Here is a 22,710-nt window from a genome sequence, read left to right on the forward strand (position 1 = left end):
ATTTTGTTAAGTAGGCTAACTTGCAGTTTTCATTGGAAAGTCATTACAGCGGCGCAGCCATATGCTAAGGGAGGGAGATATACGCACATCGTCACTTAATTTGTTTCTGTTCTAAGCATGAAAAACAGCTGTAAAAATCTTTATTCTAGTTCATTTGATTCATAAATGAATAACTAAGACTTTGAAATGGCACCTACCTATACCTTTCAGATCGGAATGGAACTGCGAGTAGATACGCAGCATTGGCTGGCAAATTGGCAATCCATGCGTAATGTTCCCAGAATCGTCTAACCCCCGAACATACAAGTTCGTTTGATATTGTTTAATTCGATAAAAATAGAACCATGTACCATACAGCGAATGAAAGCAAGATTCCTAAGGAATATGGGGATTTTTACATTTTAAAAAACGGTTGAGAAATGAGAGAACCATTAGTGTTTATAATATCAAATATTATAAGAATAATATGAAAGACAAACGGGCTGTGAAGAGCTCAGCTCACCATCCCGACAAGGAGGAAATATAGCCTATAGTGCATGCATGTATATGCACTGACTGTTGCACACACGCTCTTTATTTGTTTCTATTGAAAAACACCAGTAAAATAACGTTTATTTTATTTTATTTCATTCGAGTCACGACGCAGGAATGAGTTGAAATGCCATACGTGCGCCATGCGTATTGCTGCGGCCCCAATGTTATGGTCTTCGCTCGTAGCATATTATTGAAGAAGAATTGAGTCGGGTGTGATACAGCGTATGAAAGCAAACCTCCCAATGAGTATGGAGATGTTTTAATTTCTAAAAAAGGTTGAGAAATGAGCGATATATGACCCTTTATAATCTCAACGAGAAAGCCAGAAAACTCGCTGTTGCCATGTGTCATAGAAACAAGTAAATAGGTCTATAAACATACTCCCAAAAGAATCGCATATAACAGGGGTCTACAACCTATTTTAAATGAAGTGCCATGTTTTTATTTTCTAGATAGTGAGTCTGCCATATCAAGATTCCTTTTAATGACACCACATTAAAATTTCCAGCATATTTTGATTGTCCACAAATATAAAGTTCTTCCTTCTTTTTACATATTTTCTTGCACATTGTTAGAATGATCATTATAAATATATATCCCCCTGCAGTCAGAGTTCATTGTTTTAATGAATGAATGTGATGCATTGTGAGCTGGTAGATCTGCTATTTTCAAAAGTAATCTTTGAAAAAAGTGACAATTGTGGAATATTTTTGAAAAATGTTATTGAAACATTTAAAAACACAAATCTGTCATGGGGGTCACTGCCTTAGTTGGGCAAATGCATTAATCTGGGGGTCCTTGACATGGGAATGTCGCTGTGTGAGGATCACTGGTTTAAACAACATTAGGAGAAAAGCCCAAATAAGCACTTTAGAAACAAGAAAAGCAACCACAACTACCAATATTTACAAGCATCTTTGCAGAAAAAGAAGCCGCTTATAATAAACAGACATGGCAACACTCCAGCAGCACTCCAGAGCCGCTCAAGTGTAAAATGAAACAGTGCTTTTTGCTTTTAAGACGTGGTCAGACCCAGGCGGAATCGGTATGCGCTGAGTGTTTTTAGGTCAAGGGGCTTAATAGCAAATTAGCGCAAAGCGAAAATAATTAACATATGGACACTCCCCCAATGCTAAATTATGCAGGAACGTGGTATTCCATATGAGTGAGCGCTCACCACGGCTTCCATAATACGAAAAGGCGCAGAGCGAGGGCGAAATCTGTATTACCGCATGGGTTTTTCGTCTTGCTTAATAGGGCTCCTAGTGTTAATTTAACTCAAAGGGTACAAATGCAACCAAACGGACCAGAAATGTGTCCTTTGGTTTAACTAAGCTAAAGTTTATTTAGGAAATAGACTTAGTTTGGCCAATGGATGAGGAGATCCTTGATGCAAAGAACGGTCCCATGCAGTGACCTTCATTAAAGGAGCATTCAGTGATTTGAGTGATTTGGAAAACCACCCAGTCCGCCCCGGTAACAAAATGTGCACATGCACGCTCTACAGTGGGGGGAAGTGCAACAGGCCAACAGCATGTGCACCAAGGCCCGCCCCCACTCGATCATGATTGGAGGAAGGCCCCTCTCATCCTGATTGGATGAAGGTTTTGCCACCCGCCACCAAAACTGAAACTAGGGTTTTTTGACCCCAGGGGCTCACTGGGGACAGGGAGGAACTCCTTATATGGTCAGCACAGTAGGGAGGATTATCCAGAAAAAAAGAAAAAATAAGTGATATTTAGATTAAGTCAAATCACTGAATATACCTTTAAGTTCCCATTGCTCAGATGTTCACGAATGTCTGAGGACTGAGGTGAGACCATAGACACTTCTCTCCGCTAGGTGTTAATACACTCTTCTCTCCACTAGGTGTGCTGTGGGAAGGCACCCCAGACGCCCAACTCCAAGGCAGGCTCCGCCCTACAAGAGAACACAGGAAGTGGAGGTGGTAACCATGACGGTAGGCCAATCCCCCTTTTTGAAACTAGCTCCTCGCCACTCGCCCTACACACTTCCACTTGGTTTGAGCATAGATATATGAATAATAGAGACGGTACTGGTGCCTCTATTATTTATATATCTATGCTCAAACCAAGTGGAAGTGTGTAGGGCGAGTGGCGAGGGCTTAGTTTCAAAAAGGGCCATAGAGTATATATTAATAGAGAGGTCACCGAGAGGAAACCCTGAGCCGAAATGGACATAGTGGCCGAATTTGGTATTGCAGCTCGAGTCAGCTCTGGGCCGTTGACTATCATTGCGCACGTTCATGTTATTGGGGCAATGACACATGAACGCTATGTTTCATACATGAACGCGTGCAAATGGCGCAATGATAGTCAACGGCCAGCGCGTTCATGTGTTTGGTCCAATCCATCCCAGAATGCACTCTGTTCCTACCCGGAAGGAAATCGCCTCATGCGCTTTTGAGCAACTTAATGCAGGTGGATGGGAGGAGAAATCCGGTGACGTCTCTATTAATATATACTCTAAGCGGTAAGCCAAGGCGGAAATAACAAGACACATATTCCAATCAAGCCCCCAGAATGGCTGGCCAACGTTACAGGCCCTACTGGTCAAAGCTGGGAGTGCAGGCAAAGAGCGTCTCCAGGGAAAAGTGTCAAGTCAAGTTAAAACTCTTAAAGAGTAACTCTCTCATTCAGAGAGCGTACTACAGACACCTATGCCATCATGCATAGCGTGGGTTGCATTTCCTTTGTTTTCATGATAGGTGTCTTTCATGCCTCTGAGTGTGACTATAGTCTTTGTTTGATGATCTCTGACTGGGACCAGAAGGAAAACAACTAGCATAAACACAAGAGCTTTTACAAAATCTCATTGCTTATACATCTTTCTTTGAGATTTACATTAGACAATTAAAAATCTGATCTTTTCTCCCCAATTCCGATCGGAAATCAGCGCCGATCACATGATTTTCAAAAGAAAATCATGTGATCGGCGCTGATTTCCGATCTCCCGATCACAACCCTAGTTATAACGTATATATACTCCCCAGGGAAGAGCAAGGGTCCTCGGCTGCTGTACTACGTCAACCTGCTGCTGGTGGACCACCGCTCCCTGCTGCGCCAGGGGGACTTCCTGCTCCACATGTGGAGGATGCCCGACAAGGCGGAGGAGAACAGCAGCAGCATCAACGCCGACAAGCTGACGTCGGCCACCAACCCCGACAAGGCCGAGTCGCTGGCCGTGTCCATCCTGCTGGACAAGTACTGCCACCCGGTGGTGCTGCCGCGCAGCCGCGGCTCCTCCGGCTCCGCAGGTAGAGGCGTGATCGTGGAATCGTTTCTATGTTGAAAAGCCCTCCTCCCTGGCCTGTGTGTGTGTGTGTGTGTGTGTGTGTGTGTGTGTGTGTGTGTGTGTGTGTGTGTGTGTGTGTGTGTGTGTGTGTGTGTGTGTGTGTGTGTGTGTGTGTGTGTGTGTGTGTGTGTGTGTGTGTGTGTGTGTGTGTGTGTGTGTGTGTGTTCAATGTTCAATGTTCAATGCAAAAAATTACAAATGAATGAACTTTAATTCATTTTTAAAATTAATTAAATTAATGAACAAATTAATGGTCAACTTTAAATGTGTAATCCTGACAGGCCTATCCACAGCTGGGGCCAGGGGGGCGGAGGACCCCACCGCCGGCGGGGGGGAGGGGGGTGGGGAGAGGGGGCAGAGGGAGATGCCCAACCACCTGAGGAAGCAGTTCGAGACCATCGTGGCGACCGACCCGCTGAGCCCGCTGAGCCCCGAGGACAAGGAGCTGCTGTGGCACTTCAGGCACGAGTGCATGCGTCACCCCAGGTACGGTTCAGTGTTGTTTTTGGTAGCAAATTTCTATTTTAGTTTTAGTCATAGTCTCTTGAATAGTTTTAATTTAGTTTCAGTCACATGTTAGTCACCTGGAATGTTTTAGTGTTCAGTCTAGTTTCAGTCGACTAAATATCATAAGATTTTAGTCGACTAAATCTACAGGTGATTTAGTCGACTAAAATGTATTTTGGCGGGCCTTGATGCTGTCGTAATGGCTGATTTTACACTTGCTGAAAATAGCAGATCTACAAGCTCACAACGCGCTTGTAGAACTTCTATTTTAAGCATGCAACCAAGTGTAAAATGACTTATATTGGATCTCTTGTCCACTAGTCCCTTCCTAACATTTTAGTCCAGTTTTTATTTATTGACGAAATCAACAGTATATTTAGTCTTAGTTTTAGTCATCATAGCTTAGTTTTCATTTAGTTTGCATTTAGTTTTCGTCAGTGAAAAAAGGTAGTCGACGAACATTTGTCGTCTTAGTTTTAGTCGACAAAATCAACACTGGTACGGTTCACCCTTTCACCATCACCCCAGGTAACATCAACACTGCTCTGTGTGTGTGTGTGTGTGTGTGTGTGTGTGTGTGTGTGTGTGTGTGTGTGTGTGTGTGTGTGTGTGTGTGTGTGTGTGTGTGTGTGTGTGTGTGTGTGTGTGTGTGTGTGCGTGCGCGCTCCCTCCCTCCCTCCCTCCCTCTGCAGGGCGTACCCCAAGCTGCTGGGCTCAGTGAAGTGGGGGAACCAGGAAGCCGTGCTGGCCACTCACAAACTGCTGGAGAGGAGCGGTGTGTGGGACAGCAGGTAGAGAAAACAACCTGTGTGGAGTTTGTTTCATGTTCTCCCCGTGTCCCCGCCTAAAGCAGTTGGTTTTCAACCAGTGGCCCGGGGGACCACCAGTGGTCTTTGGGGGGTCCGTAGACTAATGCATCCTTGAAATGAAAATGGTTGAGAATCACTGCTAGAGCCGTGACAATCATCTCTCATGGGGGTCCCTGGCATATCTCTGCGGGGGTCCGCGGACTAATTGTTGTCAATTTGGGGGACAGCTGCCGGTAACTAGAAAACAACATAGCAAAGATTGGTTCTGCCCAGTTATGGTTATGGCCCACATAATCATCATCATACCCGGAAGTTATGCGGGAATGCCTACTGAGTGGCAAAACACTACTTTCTGGCCTATAGACAGCCCATACATCCAAACAGAAAAGTCCTATTTGATTCCATTAAATGACTTTAAACAACATTAAATTCACTCTGTCACTCACTTTGCCACTCGATCTGCCACTCGATCTGCTATTCACTTTATGCATGCGCATACCCTCTATTCACTTCAATGGAACAGTGTTGTTTTTGGCAGCAAATTTCTATTTTAGTTTTAGTCATAGTCTCTTGAATAGTTTTTACTTAGTTTTAGTCACATTTTAGTCACCTGGAATGTGTTAGTGTTTTAGTCGACTAAATCTACAGTTGATTTAGTCGACTAAAATGTGTTTTGGCGGGCCTTGATGCCGTCATAATGGCTGATTTTACACTTGCTGAAAATAGCCTCTTGTCCACTAGTCCCTTCCTAACATGTCTAGTTTTTATCTGTTGACGAAATTGTCAATACATTTAGTCTTAGTTTTAGTCATCATAGCTTAGTTTTCATTTAGTTTCCATTTAGTTTTCCTCAGTGAAAAAAGGTAGTCGACGAACATTTTTCGTCTTAATTTTAGTCGACGAAATCAACACTGCAATGGAAGTTGCTCAGTGGCGTTTTGAAGCCACGGCGAAACAACAAAGTGTTCCTGGTAGTACCCCTCGAGCGTTGATGTGATTGGTCGGCTCCTATCGTAGTACCCCTCGAGCGTTGATGTGATTGGTCGGCTCCTATCGTAGTACCCCTCGAGCGTTGATGTGATTGGTCGGCTCCTATCATAGCACCCCTCGTGCTGTTCTTGTGGTACCTCTACGTCACGTCCTACGTCACGATTCATCCATAAATGTATCCTGGGCCTACACTGGCCTGCTGTACCACTTTTGACCAGCAGGGATGGACGGCGGCTTCAACATTGGCCAGCCATTATGCATGAGGCTTGACTTGCACAGAGCTCCTTTTTTTTACTTTATCCTCCACTGAACTGTAGTCACTTTTCTCATAATCTCGCTGATGGAACCAGACTTGTTGTTAGAGTGTCCGCCCTGAAACTGGGAGGTCAGGGTTCGATCCCCAGCCGGGTCATACCAAAGACTCCCAATGCCTCCCTGCCTGGCACTCAGCATCAAAGGGTTGGTTTGGGGGGGTCAAATCAACTAATCATATGATTCCTGAGTGCGGCACGGTTGCAGCTCACCGCTCCTTGGCTGCGGTTCACCGCTCCAAGAGATGGGTCAAATGCAGAGTAGAAATGTCACTGCTGTAACGTCACGTGTGTGACAAATCGTTTGACTTTGGTGTGTGTGTGTGTGTGTGTGTGTGTGTGTGTGTGTGTGTGTGTGTGTGTGTGTGTGTGTGTGTGTGTGTGTGTGTGTGTGTGTGTGTGTGTGTGTGTGTGTGTGTGTGTGTGTGTGTGTGTGTGTGTGTGTGTGTGTGTGTGTGTGTGTCCGTCCTGTCCAGTGGTCTGGACGTAGGTCTGGCCCTACAGCTCCTGGACTGCCACTACGGAGACGCCCAGGTCAGATCCATGGCGGTCAGGAAACTGGAGACTCTGAGCAACGACGACGTGCTCCGATATCTGCTGCAACTCGTACAGGTGTCTCTATTCGTTTCTATTCTATTCTATTCTATTCTATTCTATTGTGAGGTTCCCAGCAGTGTTGATTTCCTCGACTAAAACTAAGATGGCATTTTTTCGTCGACTACCTTTTTTCATTTAGGAAAACTAAATGTTGAAACTAAATGAAAACTAAGATATGATGAGTAAAACTAACTACAATTAGTCAACAAATAAAAACTAGAATAAAATGTTAGGAACGGACTAGTGGACAAGAGATCCAGTATTTTACACTTACTGAAAATAGCAGATCTACAAGTCATTACAATATTAAGGCCCGCCAAAATACATTTTGGTCGACTAAATCAACTGTAGATTTAGTTAGGTTCTCTCTATGTAAAGGTGTATAAATGTTGTGTGTGTGAATGGGTGACTGTAATGTCACTTAAATGGTATAAAAGATCGGTTTCTCCAGATCAGGTGAATTGCTGTTCACCAATCGAGTCGTTTTGAGTGAAAATCGTTCGATCGCCGATCGGTGACCGATAGATCGGAGCACCTCTAGTTTCTTACCTGTCCGCCTACATAAAATGAGACGCCAGATCTAGGGATGCCAGGTTGGTAAGTCTAGTCTGTGGGTTTTAAGATGATTCAACAGATACAAAGTGTTAACAGCACCATGTGACTAAAATTAAAGTGTTAACAGCAGCATTTGACTAAAATAAAAGTGCTAACAGCAGCCTGTGACTACAGTGGAATGCACTCTTTCCTGACCAGTAGCCTTTTTGGAAATACAAGCTTTCTGCCCCCACACCACAAGCCTGCAACAGACACACTGCTACATTGAAAGTCAACAAAACACACTTGTTCTTTGACTAACCGTTGTGGTTTAGCAGCAAAGCAACCACATTGCCCGTCACATGAATTAACCCATTCTGGGCGGGAACCCCTTTTGGTGTTAGCATTATGTTATGGTAAAATGGTAAATGGTGCATTTATATAGCGCCTTTATCCAAGGCGCTTTACATAGATTGTGCATTACATTCACCCATTCACACACACATTCATACACCGATTGCAGCGGAAGCCATGCAAGGTACCAACCAGCACATCGGGAGCAATTTGGGGTTCAGTGTCTTGCCCAAGGACACTTCGACATGTAGACAGGAGGAGCCGGGATTCGAACCGCCGACCCATGGATCATTGGACGACCTGCTCTACCTCTTGAGCCACAGTCGCCCCGCTTTAGCTATTGAAAAATAGCAGATCTACAAGCTCATAGCGCGCCACCGAGTGGCGCGCTACGAGCTTGTAGCTCTGCTATTTTTGAAAAATCGAAGAACGACTGACATAGAAACATAGCTTTTTCAGAGAACTGTCAGGATGTAAAAGACATTTTTAGTATCTGATCTCAGGTCAAAATGGGTTAACTGGCGTGCCAGCCAGCCACCTTCCTAGAAGCAGCATGATTCAACCATTCATCGACGCCCATAACGTTTGTCCTTCTATGGCGGTCACGTGGTCAGTTTTGCATGATGCGGTGTGACCGGATCAACTGGCACCCTGGGCCCCACGATAAGGCCTCGGTGTGACATGGAAATATGACCTTTATCTACACTCACTGTTGTTTTTGGCAGCAAATTCCTATTTCAGTTTAGTCATATAGTCTTTGGAATGAAACTTCTAGTCACATTTTAGTCACCCGGAAGGTTTTAGTGTTTAGTCTAGTTTTAGTCGACTAAATGTCATAAGATTTTAGTCAGTTCATTTAGTCGACTAAAATGTATTTTGGCGGGCCTTGATGCCGTGTAATGGCTCATTTTACACTTGTTGAAAATAGCAGATCTATAAGCTATAAGTTGTGAGCTTGTAGATCGGCTATTTTCAGTATGCAACCAAGTGTAACATGACTTTATCACACTGGATCTCTTGTCCACTAGTCCCTTCCTAACATTTTAGTCTAGTTTTTATTTGTTGACAAAATTGTCAATAGTCTTAGTTTTAGTCATCATAGCTTAGTTTTGATTTAGTTTCAGTTTGGTTCTCGTCAGTGAAAAAAGGTAGTCGACGATCTTTTTTATTGTCATAGTATTCATGTCAAATCAACACTGCTCAGCTTTGACTCTTGGCCAACACGTGGATTCACTTCTACATGTCCCTTTATTTCCTCTGTATTTGATACATGTGTGTTTGTCATTGCTAACGTGTGTGTGTGTGTGTGTATTCTGCAGGCTGTCAAGTTTGAGCCCTACCATGACAGTGCCTTGGTGAGGTTTCTGCTGAAGAGAGCCCTCAGGGTGAGGTCAACATGTAATTAAACAGGTTTCTGCTGAAGAGAGCCCTCAGGGTGAGGTCAACATGTAGATGTAATTAAACAGGTTTCTGCTGAAGAGAGCCCTCAGGGTGAGGTCAACATGTAGATGTAATTAAACAGGTTTCTGCTGAAGAGAGCCCTCAGGGTGAGGTCAACATGTAGATGTAATTAAACAGGTTTCTGCTGAAGAGAGCCCTCAGGGTGAGGTCAACATGTAGATGTAATTAAACAGGTTTCTGCTGAAGAGAGCCCTCAGGGTGAGGTCAACATGTAGATGTAATGAAACAGGTTTCTGCTGAAGAGAGCCCTCAGGGTGAGGTCAACATGTAGATATACTGTAGTTAAACAGGTTTCTGCTGAAGAGAGCCCTCAGGGTGAGGTCAACATGTAGATGTAATTAAACAGGTTTCTGCTGAAGAGAGCCCTCAGGGTGAGGTCAACATGTAGATGTAGTTAAACAGGTTTCTGCTGAAGAGAGCCCTCAGGGTGAGGTCAACATGTAGATGTAGTTAAACAGGTTTCTGCTGAAGAGAGCCCTCAGGGTGAGGTCAACATGTAGATGTAATTAAACAGGTTTCTGCTGAAGAGAGCCCTCAGGGTGAGGTCAACATGTAGATGTAATTAAACAGGTTTCTGCTGAAGAGAGCCCTCAGGGTGAGGTCAACATGTAGATGTAGTTAAACAGGTTTCTGCTGAAGAGAGCCCTCAGGGTGAGGTCAACATGTAGATATACTGTAGTTAAACAGGTTTCTGCTGAAGAGAGCCCTCAGGGTGAGGTCAACATGTAGATATACTGTAGTTAAACAGGTTTCTGCTGAAGAGAGCCCTCAGGGTGAGGTCAACATGTAGATGTAATTAAACAGGTTTCTGCTGAAGAGAGCCCTCAGGGTGAGGTCAACATGTAGATGTAGTTAAACAGGTTTCTGCTGAAGAGAGCCCTCAGGGTGAGGTCAACATGTAGATGTAATTAAACAGGTTTCTGCTGAAGAGAGCCCTCAGGGTGAGGTCAACATGTAGATGTAATTAAACAGGTTTCTGCTGAAGAGAGCCCTCAGGGTGAGGTTAACATGTAGATGTAATTAAACAGGTTTCTGCTGAAGAGAGCCCTCAGGGTGAGGTCAACATGTAGATGTAATTAAACAGGTTTCTGCTGAAGAGAGCCCTCAGGGTGAGGTCAACATGTAGATGTAATTAAACAGGTTTCTGCTGAAGAGAGCCCTCAGGGTGAGGTCAACATGTAGATGTTTGAGCTGCTCCAGCCGTCTCCTTCTTCTGCAATGTCTGTACTGTATGACCTTTTGTCATTAGCAATGCATTTATTTTTATTTTTATTTCATTTTTTGGATTCTGGATTAAGAGCGTCTGCTAAATGTCTAAATTGTAAATTGTTTTCCCTTTAACTCAACTTCAACTTCACACATTCGGGACGGGAACCCCTTTTGGGGTTCTTGTTGCTATGTACACTATGGGCTCCATTTTCGTCACCGCTAAAACCCTTATCCCTAAACTTCTTTGCCTTTTTTTTACTATTTTGCAAAACATTTTTGAATAGTTAAAATGGCCAGTCTACAAGCTCACAACGTGTCAATGTAGATTGGCTAGTTGAACTATTAAAAAATGTTTTTCAAAATAGTAAAAAGGGCAAAGAAGGCCAAACTCTTCTCCCTTCTGGCCCCAAAACTGTGGAATGCACTCCCCGTTGCAATCAGAACTGCAGCATCACTCCCAATCTTCCGCCGTAGTCTGAAGACCCACCTTTTCAGACTCCATCATGGCCCATAGCACTTATCCTACCCCCTTAGATAGCACTTTTTAGACTTAGATAGCATTTGAAACAGACTTATAGCATGTCATGTAGACAGCACAATAATTGCATTGTATGTAGTCATAGCACATCATAGTACATATGTATAGCATAGTATAGCATATATGTATAGTTAATATGTATAGTGTCATTATATAGATATGTTCTAGTTACGTTCTTAGCTTACGCATGTTTCTTGATAAATGCATTTTATATATGTGATGTATTCCCATACTTTTGTTCTTGCCTAATGTAAGTCGCTCTGGATTAAGAGCGTCTGCTAAATGCCTAAATTGTAAATTGTAAATTGTTAGCGGTGACGAAAATGGAGCCCTATATTGGCAGCATAACTTTTTTGTATTTTTTTTTAAATTACCGTAACATTAGAACATTTTAAGAAAACGTAGTTCAGTATTTAGGAGGCGTTTTTAGATTCAGCCATTCAGTCATTGTCATTTATCATTCTCATCATCACACGTTTACACCAGATATATAAGTAGATTATTTAGTACAAGCTTCCCACTAATTATAATGAGAGTAAAATTCTAATATCAAAACACACACATAATGTCCAAAACTGCAAATACTGTACAGTAGATGTTTGAATGGTTTTAACCTAGAAGGAATAATCTTTGAAATCATTATAATCATATCACGTCTTTTGTGTGTGTGTGTCTGTCCCCGTAGAGTAAACGCATCGGACATTTCTTGTTCTGGTTCCTGCGCAGTGAGATAGCCCAGTCCAAGCACTACCAGCAGAGATACGCTGTGCTGCTGGAGGCCTACCTCAGGGGCTGTGGAGAGGCCATGCAGCAGGACTTTAACAAACAGGTACGTCTCAAGAACACTGACTGATAGAAATCGTGTGTGAGAGAGAGAGAGAGAGAGAGAGAGAGAGACGGAGACGCAGGCACATCTAGACATCTGTCTGTCTGTCTGTCTGTCTGTCTGTCTGTCTGTCTGTCTGTCTGTCTGTCTGTCTGTCTGTCTGTCTGTCTGTCTGTACTTTGTTTTGTTGTCCCTTTTGGCATTCATTTGTTTAACCCATTCAGGCCTGACGTCGAAATTAAAAAAAAAAGTTTTCTAAATCATGACAATTTTCAGAAAGATTTGAGGCACATTTTAACGATTTTTCAAAAATAGCAGACCTACAAGTTCATAGCGCGCCACTCGGTGGCGCGCTATGAGCTTGTAGATCTGCTATTTTTCAATAGCTAAATTATAACAATGTTTAAAACACCAAAAGGGGTTCCCGCCCCAAAATGGGTTAATGGTTAATGTGGTTAAACGCTAACGTGACATGGATGCGTTCCAGGTCTCAATGGATTAATAAGCGGGATAATGTATGCCTGGGTGGTCATTGTTTATAGATGAATCACCCTGTCAGTGAGTTATCTATAAACAATGACTACCCAGCCATACATTATCCCTTACGTATTTCCCACCACTGGTATGAACCAGGTGGAGGTGACGGAGGCTCTAGAGAAAGTGGCCCGTGACATCAAGACCATGTCAGCTGACAAGTATGATTTGTCTGCACAAGGTGAGTCCCACCATGCAAATCTGCATCTGCATTCATGCATAGCAGTGGTTCTCAAACGTTTTCATGTACGGGTGTTAAACCTAACCTTGACCCTCTCCCAACCCGTAACGCACCCCTCACCAACCTTAATCCGGTCGTTTTAGCGCACCCCTCACCAACCTTAATCCGGTCGTTTTAACGCACCCCTCACCAACCTTAATCCGGTCGTTTTAGCGCACCCCTCACCAACCTTAATCCGGTCGTTTTAGCGCACCCCTCACCAACCTTAATCCGGTCGTTTTAGCGCACCCCTCACCAACCTTAATCCGGTCGTTTTAACGCACCCCTCACCAACCTTAATCCGGTCGTTTTAGCGCACCCCTCACCAACCGTATGTCTAACCAATGCAATGTCTAACCAAAGGATGCCCACATTTACGCGTTTTGTGACCAGGCCACAAAACGGCCTGGCCAATCAGCAGCAGCTATCCCGCCTCTAGCTGCTGCTGATTGGCCAGGCCGTTTTGTGGCCGGGCATCAAGTCTGTCTGAGAGTTCCCAGATGGGAGCAGGAGGGGGGAACCCAGTGTACTCTCTGCTGCCCCATCTGGCGGAGTCAGGTTACCTCGGACCCCCATTTCTAAAGATATGCCAGGGACCCCCATAAGAGAAGAATTTCACGGCTCGGTTATAATGTGTTTCTGTGTGTTATGTGAATAGTGGTGTCTCGGTTATAATGTGTTTCTGTGTGTTATGTGAATAGTGGTGTCTCGGTTATAATGTGTTTCTGTGTGTTATGTGAATAGTGGTGTCTCGGTTATAATGTGTATCTGTGTGTTATGTGAATAGTGGTGTCTCGGTTATAATGTGTTTCTGTGTGTCATGTGAATAGTGGTGTCTCGGTTATAATGTGTTTCTGTGTGTCATGTGAATAGTGGTGTCTCGGTTATAATGTGTTTCTGTGTGTCATGTGAATAGTGGTGTCTCGGTTATAATGTGTTTCTGTGTGTCATGTGAATAGTGGTGTCTCGGTTATAATGTGTTTCTGTGTGTCATGTGAATAGTGGTGTCTCAGCTGCGAGTGAAGCTGGAGAGCATTCAGTCTTCAGGTTTCCCGGACAACTTCAGGGTTCCGTACGACCCGGGGCTACGAGCTGGAGCACTGCTGGTGATCACACACACACACACACACATACACACGTGTCACACGCACACACACACACACACACACGCACGCACGCACGCACGCACGCACGCACGCACGCACGCGCGCGCGCGCGCGCGCGCGTCGCATGCATACACAGTACATCAACTCATTGCAAGACAAACATGATCAAACAATGATCTGTATTGCCCTTTTGCGTGTGTTTTTTTGTGTTTGTGTGCGTGCGTGCGTGCATTTGTGTACGTGTGTGTGTGCGTGCACAGATCGAGCAGTGTAAAGTGATGGCCTCTAAGAAGAAGCCCCTGTGGTTACAGTTCCAGCGTGCGGACCCCACCACGCGCTCCTCTGAACCCATAGGGGTCATCTTCAAAGAAGGGGACGACCTCAGACAGGACATGCTCATCCTACAGGTGACTAGTGACCTCAGACAGGACATGCTCACCCTACAGGTGACTAGTGACCTCAGACAGGACATGCTCATCCTACAGGTGACTAGTGACCTCAGACAGGACATGCTCATCCTACAGGTGACTAGTGACCTCAGACAGGACATGCTCATCCTACAGGTGACTAGTGACCTCAGACAGGACATGCTCACCCTACAGGTGACTAGTGACCTCAGACAGGACATGATCATCCTACAGGTGACTATAGTGACCTCAGACAGGACATGATCATCCTACAGGTGACTATAGTGACCTCAGACAGGACATGCTCATCCTACAGGTGACTAGTGACCTCAGACAGGACATGCTCACCCTACAGGTGACTAGTGACCTCAGACAGGACATGCTCATCCTACAGGTGACTAGTGACCTCAGACAGGACATGATCATCCTACAGGTGACTAGTGACCTCAGACAGGACATGCTCACCCTACAGGTGACTAGTGACCTCAGACAGGACATGATCACCCTACAGGTGACTAGTGACCTCAGACAGGACATGCTCACCCTACAGGTGACTAGTGACCTCAGACAGGACATGCTCACCCTACAGGTGACTAGTGACCTCAGACAGGACATGATCATCCTACAGGTGACTAGTGACCTCAGACAGGACATGATCATCCTACAGGTGACTAGTGACCTCAGACAGGACATGATCATCCTACAGGTGACTGGTGGCTGCAGCTTGCTTTCTCCTTATCATTATTCTTCTTAGAAATTATTCTATTGATTACTTTTACGATTCATTGAATAACCCATTTTGACCTGAGATCAGATTCTAAAAATGTCTTCTACATCCTGTCAGTCGTTCTTCAATTTAAAAAAAATAGCAGACCTACAAGCTCGTAGCGCTCCACTCGGTGGCGCGCTACGCTCTAATCGAGACAGGGTTTTTTTAATTCTTTTTTTTTTGTCTTTCATTTTACAACTATCAACGGACACTAAGCGTTATTTCTTTTATATTTCGTCACACAACAATGTCATGCTAAAATTGTGATTATAAAACATCCATTTTTCCTCTTTTGCCGATAATCACAATGCAAAAATAGGGATATATTATTAATCGATTATTCTATTTCAGTGGTTTTCAACCCGTTTCATATCGAGGTCCATTATTCGGCATTTGAGCCACGGACCACCATTTGATGACATTTAGCCTCTCAGACCCAAAACTAAAGAATATTTAGATTCAGATTTTGTCCACAATTCCATGCTGTATTGATGTATACCATTATTTAGGAGGCACAACAGGCAAACGATCAAAATAACGATTCTTCTACATTCTCTAGTTGTGTAGACTTCTTGTACATTAAAGGACAACTTTAGTTTTTTTCAACCAAGGTTCATGTTTTAGGATGTTATTAGAGAAAGTAAAAGATGAGTGTTATTTTTTTTTCATTTGCTGCTTTCTTTCGTTTTAGGGATTTTAGCTGTTTTTGACAGGGGGGCGGGGACATTCGAGCATGGGGCTAAATATGTATTATTTTACAAAATATTATGGCGATTTCTTTTTTTATTATTTACTATAGTCCTAATAAACCCCAGGAAATTACATCTGGCCACAAAAAAATCACAGGATCTACTGAATGTGAAGGTAGCCTACTGGGGGGAAGCCACACTGTGTGTCATAGGCTCAATGTCAGTTTGACACATTCAGTAGATCTCGTGATCTTTTGTGGCCAGATGAAATTTCATGGGGTTTATTAGGACTATAGTAAATAATTAAAAAAGAAATCGCTATAAAATGTTGTAAAAAAATACATATTTAGCCCCATGCTCGAATGCCCCCGCCCCCCTGTCAAAAACAGCTAAAATCCTTAAAAAGAAAGAAGGCAGCAAATGAAAAAAAAATAACACTCATCTTTTACTTTCTCTAATAACATCCTAAAACATGAACCTTGGTTGAAAAAAACTAACGTTGTCCTTTAAGCAATGCAAATGGCATTCTGGCGGAGTCACGGTAGATAAGGCAGTGACGTGGAGAAATCTTCAGAAAAGAAATTAAGCGCAATGAAAGCGTGAGAGAAAAAAAACGTCTCTATTGAACTTCCACCAAAGCTTCATTCTAATGGCTGCTGTACAGTTTTACAGTAGCATATAAAACTTTCCCGAATCAAATTAAAAACTGTTTTAATCCGTATCCAGCCACGTATCTTTAAAACTAAATTAAAACTGTTTTAATCCGTATCCAGCCACGTATCTTTAAAACTAAATTAAAACAGTTTTAACCCATTTTGACCTGAGATCAGATTCTAAAAATGTCTTCTACATCCTGACAGTTTTCTGAAAAAGCTATGTTTCTATGTCAGTCGTTCTTCGATTTTTCAAAAATAGCAGATCTACAAGCTCGTAGCGCGCCACTCGGTGGCACGCTATGAGCTTGTAGATCTGCTATTTTTCAAAGGCTAAAGCATAACATAATGCTAACACCGAAAGGGGTTCCCGCCCAAAATGGGTTAATCCGTATCCAGCCACGTATCTTGCTCTGCTTTAAAGGTATATTCAGTGATTTCACTTAATTCAAATATCACTTCTTTTTTTGTTTTGTTGTGATAATCCTCCCTACTATAGAGTGTGCTGACCATATAAGGAGTTCCCCCCTGTCCCCAGTTAACCCCTGGGGGTCAAAAAACCTTAGGTTTCGTTTTTGGCTAGGTGGCAAAGCCTTCATCCAATCAGGATAGAGAGGAGCCTTCCGCCAATCTTGATGGAGTGGGGGCGGGCCTTGGTGTGTGTGCTGTTTGCCTGTCGCATGTCACCCCACTGTAGTGCATGCATGTGCACATCTTGTTTCCGGGGTGGACCGGGGGGGTTTCCAAATCACCCAAATCACTGAATGCTCCTTTAAATGTGCTGTTTCATTTCACAACGTGTGTTCTGCTGCAGATTCTGCGAATTATGGAGTCCATCTGGGAAACGGAGTCCCTGGATCTCTGCCTCTTACCGTACGGATGCATCTCCACTGGCAACAGAATAGGTCAGTCATTTTATTTTTTATTTTTTTTATCCCACGATTTTGCAACCCATTTTTTCACCAGTGTCAATTATCTAATATAATCCTGGGCCTGGGCTTCCTCTGCCAACCTGGGGGGGGGGGGGGGGGGACCTCTTGCTTCCTTCTATGCATGAGGAGTCCAAGCTGCTTCTTTTCACCTGACAGGGGGGAGTTTCCCCCGCCGGACGTAGCGCGTGGAAGGAACACGTTATTCCAACCTGTTCCTTCCCCCTCCATCAGGCAGTCATCACGGGTCGTTTCAAACGGGCAGCTATTTAACACGCAGGTTTAGTTTTTTTTCTGTACGCACGTCGAGGGGCGACAACGCAAGCGTATTTACGTGGGGCACGGTCCAGTGAAATTGTCGTGCAACAAACCAGACCTGGATTCTGTTTAACTTCTTCTTTGTGTGAACCCTATTCATAGTCCAGTTTTAGGTGAAGAAGTGACCATTCACCAGAACTGTGGTTTTGATGGCGGTGCTCATAGTCCATCACCGTACTTATGTAGTGCTACACCGGCCGCAGCTAGAAGAATATGCAGGCTTTAGACTGTCTTTATAAGGACAGATGACAAGGAGTTGTCTCATTGGAACGCCACCGGTAGCTCTGTTTATTCAAGCCTCCTCCACAATAACAAACTGACGCCCCACAACACTGCGTCATCATTCCACCACAGCCTTCAGGCAAAACCAAACGATCCCCGAGCCTACACTCATATTATCTCCTAAATCTCCATGGCCAACACTTCCTCAAATCCGTCCGTTGTTTTCCCTCTGCTTTCTCTCTACATGCCTTAATCTGCCTCTATTCATTCCTTTGTTCTAAATACTAAATACTTCCTTAAAAGTCCACACTCATAACACCGGAGGGAGTTCAACAAACCACGTTCAACCTAGATTCGGCACAAACAAGGGATTAAATTAATTTCGCTCCGAATGTGGAACGCCCTACAAACAGCCATTAAGACATGTGAATCCCTCCTTCAAAACCGCTCTCAAAGAGCACCTATACGGACGGCTGCAATTCGAAACTGGCCCCTGTAAATTAAGTCTGAGCTCCTTTCTCCCCATATAATACTTTACATGTTTTTCCCTGTTTTACTTTCTTTATATGATGATTTCCTGTTTTTGAGTGGTGCAAACCACTCCAACAACCAGCTTTGTCTGTACCCGTGTACCTGTACGTGTACCCGTGTACCTGTACGTGGGACCCAAATAAATGAGCATGGTTACTATGGTCACTGACATTACGTCAGACCACAGCTGATCAGGCTATATAAGACCTGGCACCACTCAGTTCACACGGGTGTGATTATTTATAGAATAGTATATTTGTACAGTCACAAGTCTGCAATCAAATATGTATATCTGGCCCCATAATGTGAGCCTCTCTCTCTCTCTCTCTGTCTCCAGGCATGATTGAGATCGTGAAAGACGCCACGACCATCGCTAACATCCAGCAGAGCGTGGTGGGAAGCACCGGAGCCTTCAAGGACGAGATCCTCAACCAATGGCTGCAGGCCAGGTGTGTCAGCGATGACAAGGTAACAGTACAGTAAACTACTCGACCAATGGCTGCGGGACAGGTGTGTCAGCGATGACAAGGTAACAGTACAGTAAACTACTCGGCCAATGGCTGCGGGACAGGTGTGTCAGCGATGACAAGGTAACAGTACAGTAAACTACTCGACCAATGGCTGTGGGACAGGTGTGTCAGCGATGACAAGGTAACAGTACAGTAAACTACTCAACCAATGGCTGTGGGACAGGTGTGTCAGCGATGACAAGGTAACAGTACAGCAGGGTTGTTTTGACAGGCAAATTTTGATTTTAGTTTTAGTGGCTCAAGAGGTAGAGCAGGTCGTCCAATGATCCATGGGTCCGCGGTTCGAATCCCGGCTCCTCCTGGCTACATGTCGAAGTGTCCTTGGGCAAGACACTGAACCCCAAATTGCTCCCGATGTGCTGGTTGGTACCTTGCATGGCTTCCGCTGCAATCGGTGTATGAATGTGTGTGTGAATGGGTGAATGTAATGCACAATCTATGTAAAGCGCCTTGGATAAAGGCGCTATATAAATGCACCATTTACCATTTACCATTTGAATAGTTTTCATTTAGTTTTAGTCACATTTTTTGTCACACCTGGAATGTTTTAGTGTTAGTCTAGTTTTAGTCTACTAAATGTCATCTATAGTTGATTTAGTCGACTAAAATGTATTTTGGATGGCCTTGATGCCGTCGTAATGACTGATTTTACACAAAATAGCAGATATACAAGCTCACAACGCGCCACGCTGCGACACGTTGTGAGCTTGTAGATCTGCTATTTTCAGCATGCAACCAAGTGTAAAATGACTTATCCTGGATCTCTTGTCCACTAGTCCCTTCCTAACATTTTAGTCTAGTTTTTAGCTGTTAATATATTTAGTCTTAGTTTTAGTTAGGATACGTCATTTTACACTTGGTTAGCTTAGTTTTCATTTAGTTTCCATTTAGTTTTCGTCAGTGTTTTTTCACTTTCGACAAACATTTTCCGTCTTAGTTTTAGTCGACAAAAACAACACTGCAGTACAGTAAACTACTCAACCAATGGCTGTGGGACAGGTGTGTCAGCGATGATGACACGGTACAGTACAGTAAACTACTCAACCAATGGCTGTGGGACAGGTGTGTCAGCGGTGATGACACGGTACAGTACAGTAAACTACTCAACCAATGGCTGTGGGACAGGTGTGTCAGCGGTGATGACACGGTACAGTACAGTAAACTACTCAACCAATGGCTGTGGGACAGGTGTGTCAGCGGTGATGACACGGTACAGTACAGTAAACTACTCAACCAATGGCTGTGGGACAGGTGTGTCAGCGATGATGACACGGTACAGTACAGTAAACTACTCAACCAATGGCTGTGGGACAGGTGTGTCAGCGGTGATGACACGGTACAGTACAGTAAACTACTCAACCAATGGCTGTGGGACAGGTGTGTCAGCGGTGATGACACGGTACAGTACAGTAAACTACTCAACCAATGGCTGTGGGACAGGTGTGTCAGCGATGATGACATGGTACAGTACAGTAAACTACTCAACCAATGGCTGTGGGACAGGTGTGTCAGCGGTGATGACACGGTACAGTACAGTAAACTACTCAACCAATGGCTGTGGGACAGGTGTGTCAGCGGTGATGACAAGGTACAGTACAGTAAACTACTCAACCAATGGCTGTGGGACAGGTGTGTCAGCGGTGATGACACGGTACAGTACAGTAAACTACTCAACCAATGGCTGTGGGACAGGTGTGTCAGCGGTGATGACACGGTACAGTACAGTAAACTACTCAACCAATGGCTGTGGGACAGGTATGTCAGCGGTGATGACACGGTACAGTACAGTAAACTACTCAACCAATGGCTGTGGGACAGGTGTGTCAGCGGTGATGACACGGTACAGTACAGTAAACTACTCAACCAATGGCTGTGGGACAGGTGTGTCAGCGGTGATGACACGGTACAGTACAGTAAACTACTCAACCAATGGCTGTGGGACAGGTGTGTCAGCGGTGATGACACGGTACAGTACAGTAAACTACTCAACCAATGGCTGTGGGACAGGTGTGTCAGCGGTGATGACACGGTACAGTACAGTAAACTACTCAACCAATGGCTGTGGGACAGGTGTGTCAGCGGTGATGACACGGTACAGTACAGTAAACTACTCAACCAATGGCTGTGGGACAGGTGTGTCAGCGGTGATGACAAGGTACAGTACAGTAAACTACTCAACCAATGGCTGTGGGACAGGTGTGTCAGCGGTGATGACAAGGTACAGTACAGTAAACTACTCAACCAATGGCTGTGGGACAGGTGTGTCAGCGGTGATGACACGGTACAGTACAGTAAACTACTCAACCAATGGCTGTGGGACAGGTGTGTCAGCGGTGATGACAAGGTACAGTACAGTAAACTACTCAACCAATGGCTGTGGGACAGGTGTGTCAGCGGTGATGACAAGGTACAGTACAGTAAACTACTCAACCAATGGCTGTGGGACAGGTGTGTCAGCGGTGATGACACGGTACAGTACAGTAAACTACTCAACCAATGGCTGTGGGACAGGTGTGTCAGCGGTGATGACATGGTACAGTACAGTAAACTACTCAACCAATGGCTGTGGGACAGGTGTGTCAGCGGTGATGACACGGTACAGTACAGTAAACTACTCAACCAATGGATGTGGGACAGGTGTGTCAGTGATGACATGGTACAGTACAGTAAACTACTCAACCAATGGCTGTGGGACAGGTGTGTCAGCGATGACATGGTACAGTACAGTAAACTACTCAACCAATGGCTGTGGGACAGGTGTGTCAGCGATGATGACACGGTACAGTACAGTAAACTACTCAACCAATGGCTGTGGGACAGGTGTGTCAGCGATGACATGGTACAGTACAGTAAACTACTCAACCAATGGATGTGGGACAGGTGTGTCAGCGATGACATGGTACAGTACAGTAAACTACTCAACCAATGGCTGGACAGGTGTGTCAGCGGTGATGACAAGGTACAGTACAGTAAACTACTCAACCAATGGCTGTGGGACAGGTGTGTCAGCGATGACATGGTACAGTACAGTAAACTACTCAACCAATGGCTGGACAGGTGTGTCAGCGGTGATGACAAGGTACAGTACAGTAAACTACTCGACCAATGGCTGCGGGACCTGTCCCACACCTGTCACACCTGACACACCTGTCCCGCAAAACTAAGGCGAAAAGTGTTCGTCGACTACCTTTTTTCACTGGCGAAAACTACATAAAAAACGAAATAAAAACTAAGCTATGATGACTAAAACTATGACTAAATATACTGTCGATTTTGTCAACAAATAAAAACTAAACTAAAATGTTAGGAAGGGACTAGTGGACAAGAGATCCAATATAAGTCATTTTACAATTGGTTGCATGCTGAAAATAGCAGATCCACAAGCTCACAACGCTTGTGAGCTTGTAGATCGGCTATTTTCAGCAAGTGTAAAAACAGCCATTACGACAGCATCAAGGCCCGCCAAAATACATTTTAGTCGACTAAATCAACTGTAGATTTAGTCGACTAAAATCTTTTGATATTTAGTCGACTAAAACTAGACTAATACTAAAGCATTCCAGGTGACTAAAATGTGACTGAAACTAAATAAACTATTCAAGAGACTATGACTAAAACTAAAATACCAAAAATAACACTGCACAGTTCATTTCTTCAAGCACAGCTCTGTTTATCAGATGTCACAGGAAGTAGCAGTTTGCACACAGGAAGGAAATAGCCCCGTTTCCTGTCACTCGGCTCTTCTCATCGTCAGTATACTCACATAGACTATTTTGAGCCAAGACACCTGTTTGCTACTTTAATTTTTTAAGGATCA

General features: G+C 44.2%; 1 protein-coding gene across 1 annotated transcript in view; it reads left to right on the plus strand.

The window, feature by feature from the left end:
• The window catches only part of pik3cg (phosphatidylinositol-4,5-bisphosphate 3-kinase, catalytic subunit gamma), a 44,893-nt gene that overhangs the window by 15,416 nt on the left and 6,767 nt on the right, over window positions 1–22,710 (plus strand). Inside the window, exons 10-21 of the mRNA XM_079493897.1 lie at window positions 2,404–2,494; window positions 3,548–3,811; window positions 4,131–4,335; window positions 5,049–5,147; window positions 6,943–7,078; window positions 9,271–9,336; window positions 11,845–11,988; window positions 12,619–12,700; window positions 13,742–13,845; window positions 14,106–14,252; window positions 17,178–17,268; window positions 18,701–18,831. Coding sequence (XP_079350023.1) covers window positions 2,404–2,494; window positions 3,548–3,811; window positions 4,131–4,335; window positions 5,049–5,147; window positions 6,943–7,078; window positions 9,271–9,336; window positions 11,845–11,988; window positions 12,619–12,700; window positions 13,742–13,845; window positions 14,106–14,252; window positions 17,178–17,268; window positions 18,701–18,831 — 1,560 coding nt within the window. The remainder of the gene's footprint in view (window positions 1–2,403; window positions 2,495–3,547; window positions 3,812–4,130; window positions 4,336–5,048; window positions 5,148–6,942; window positions 7,079–9,270; window positions 9,337–11,844; window positions 11,989–12,618; window positions 12,701–13,741; window positions 13,846–14,105; window positions 14,253–17,177; window positions 17,269–18,700; window positions 18,832–22,710) is intronic.

Source organism: Electrona antarctica, assembly GCF_951216825.1.
Source record: "Electrona antarctica genome assembly, chromosome: 23".
Classification (NCBI taxonomy): Eukaryota; Metazoa; Chordata; class Actinopteri; order Myctophiformes; family Myctophidae; genus Electrona; species Electrona antarctica.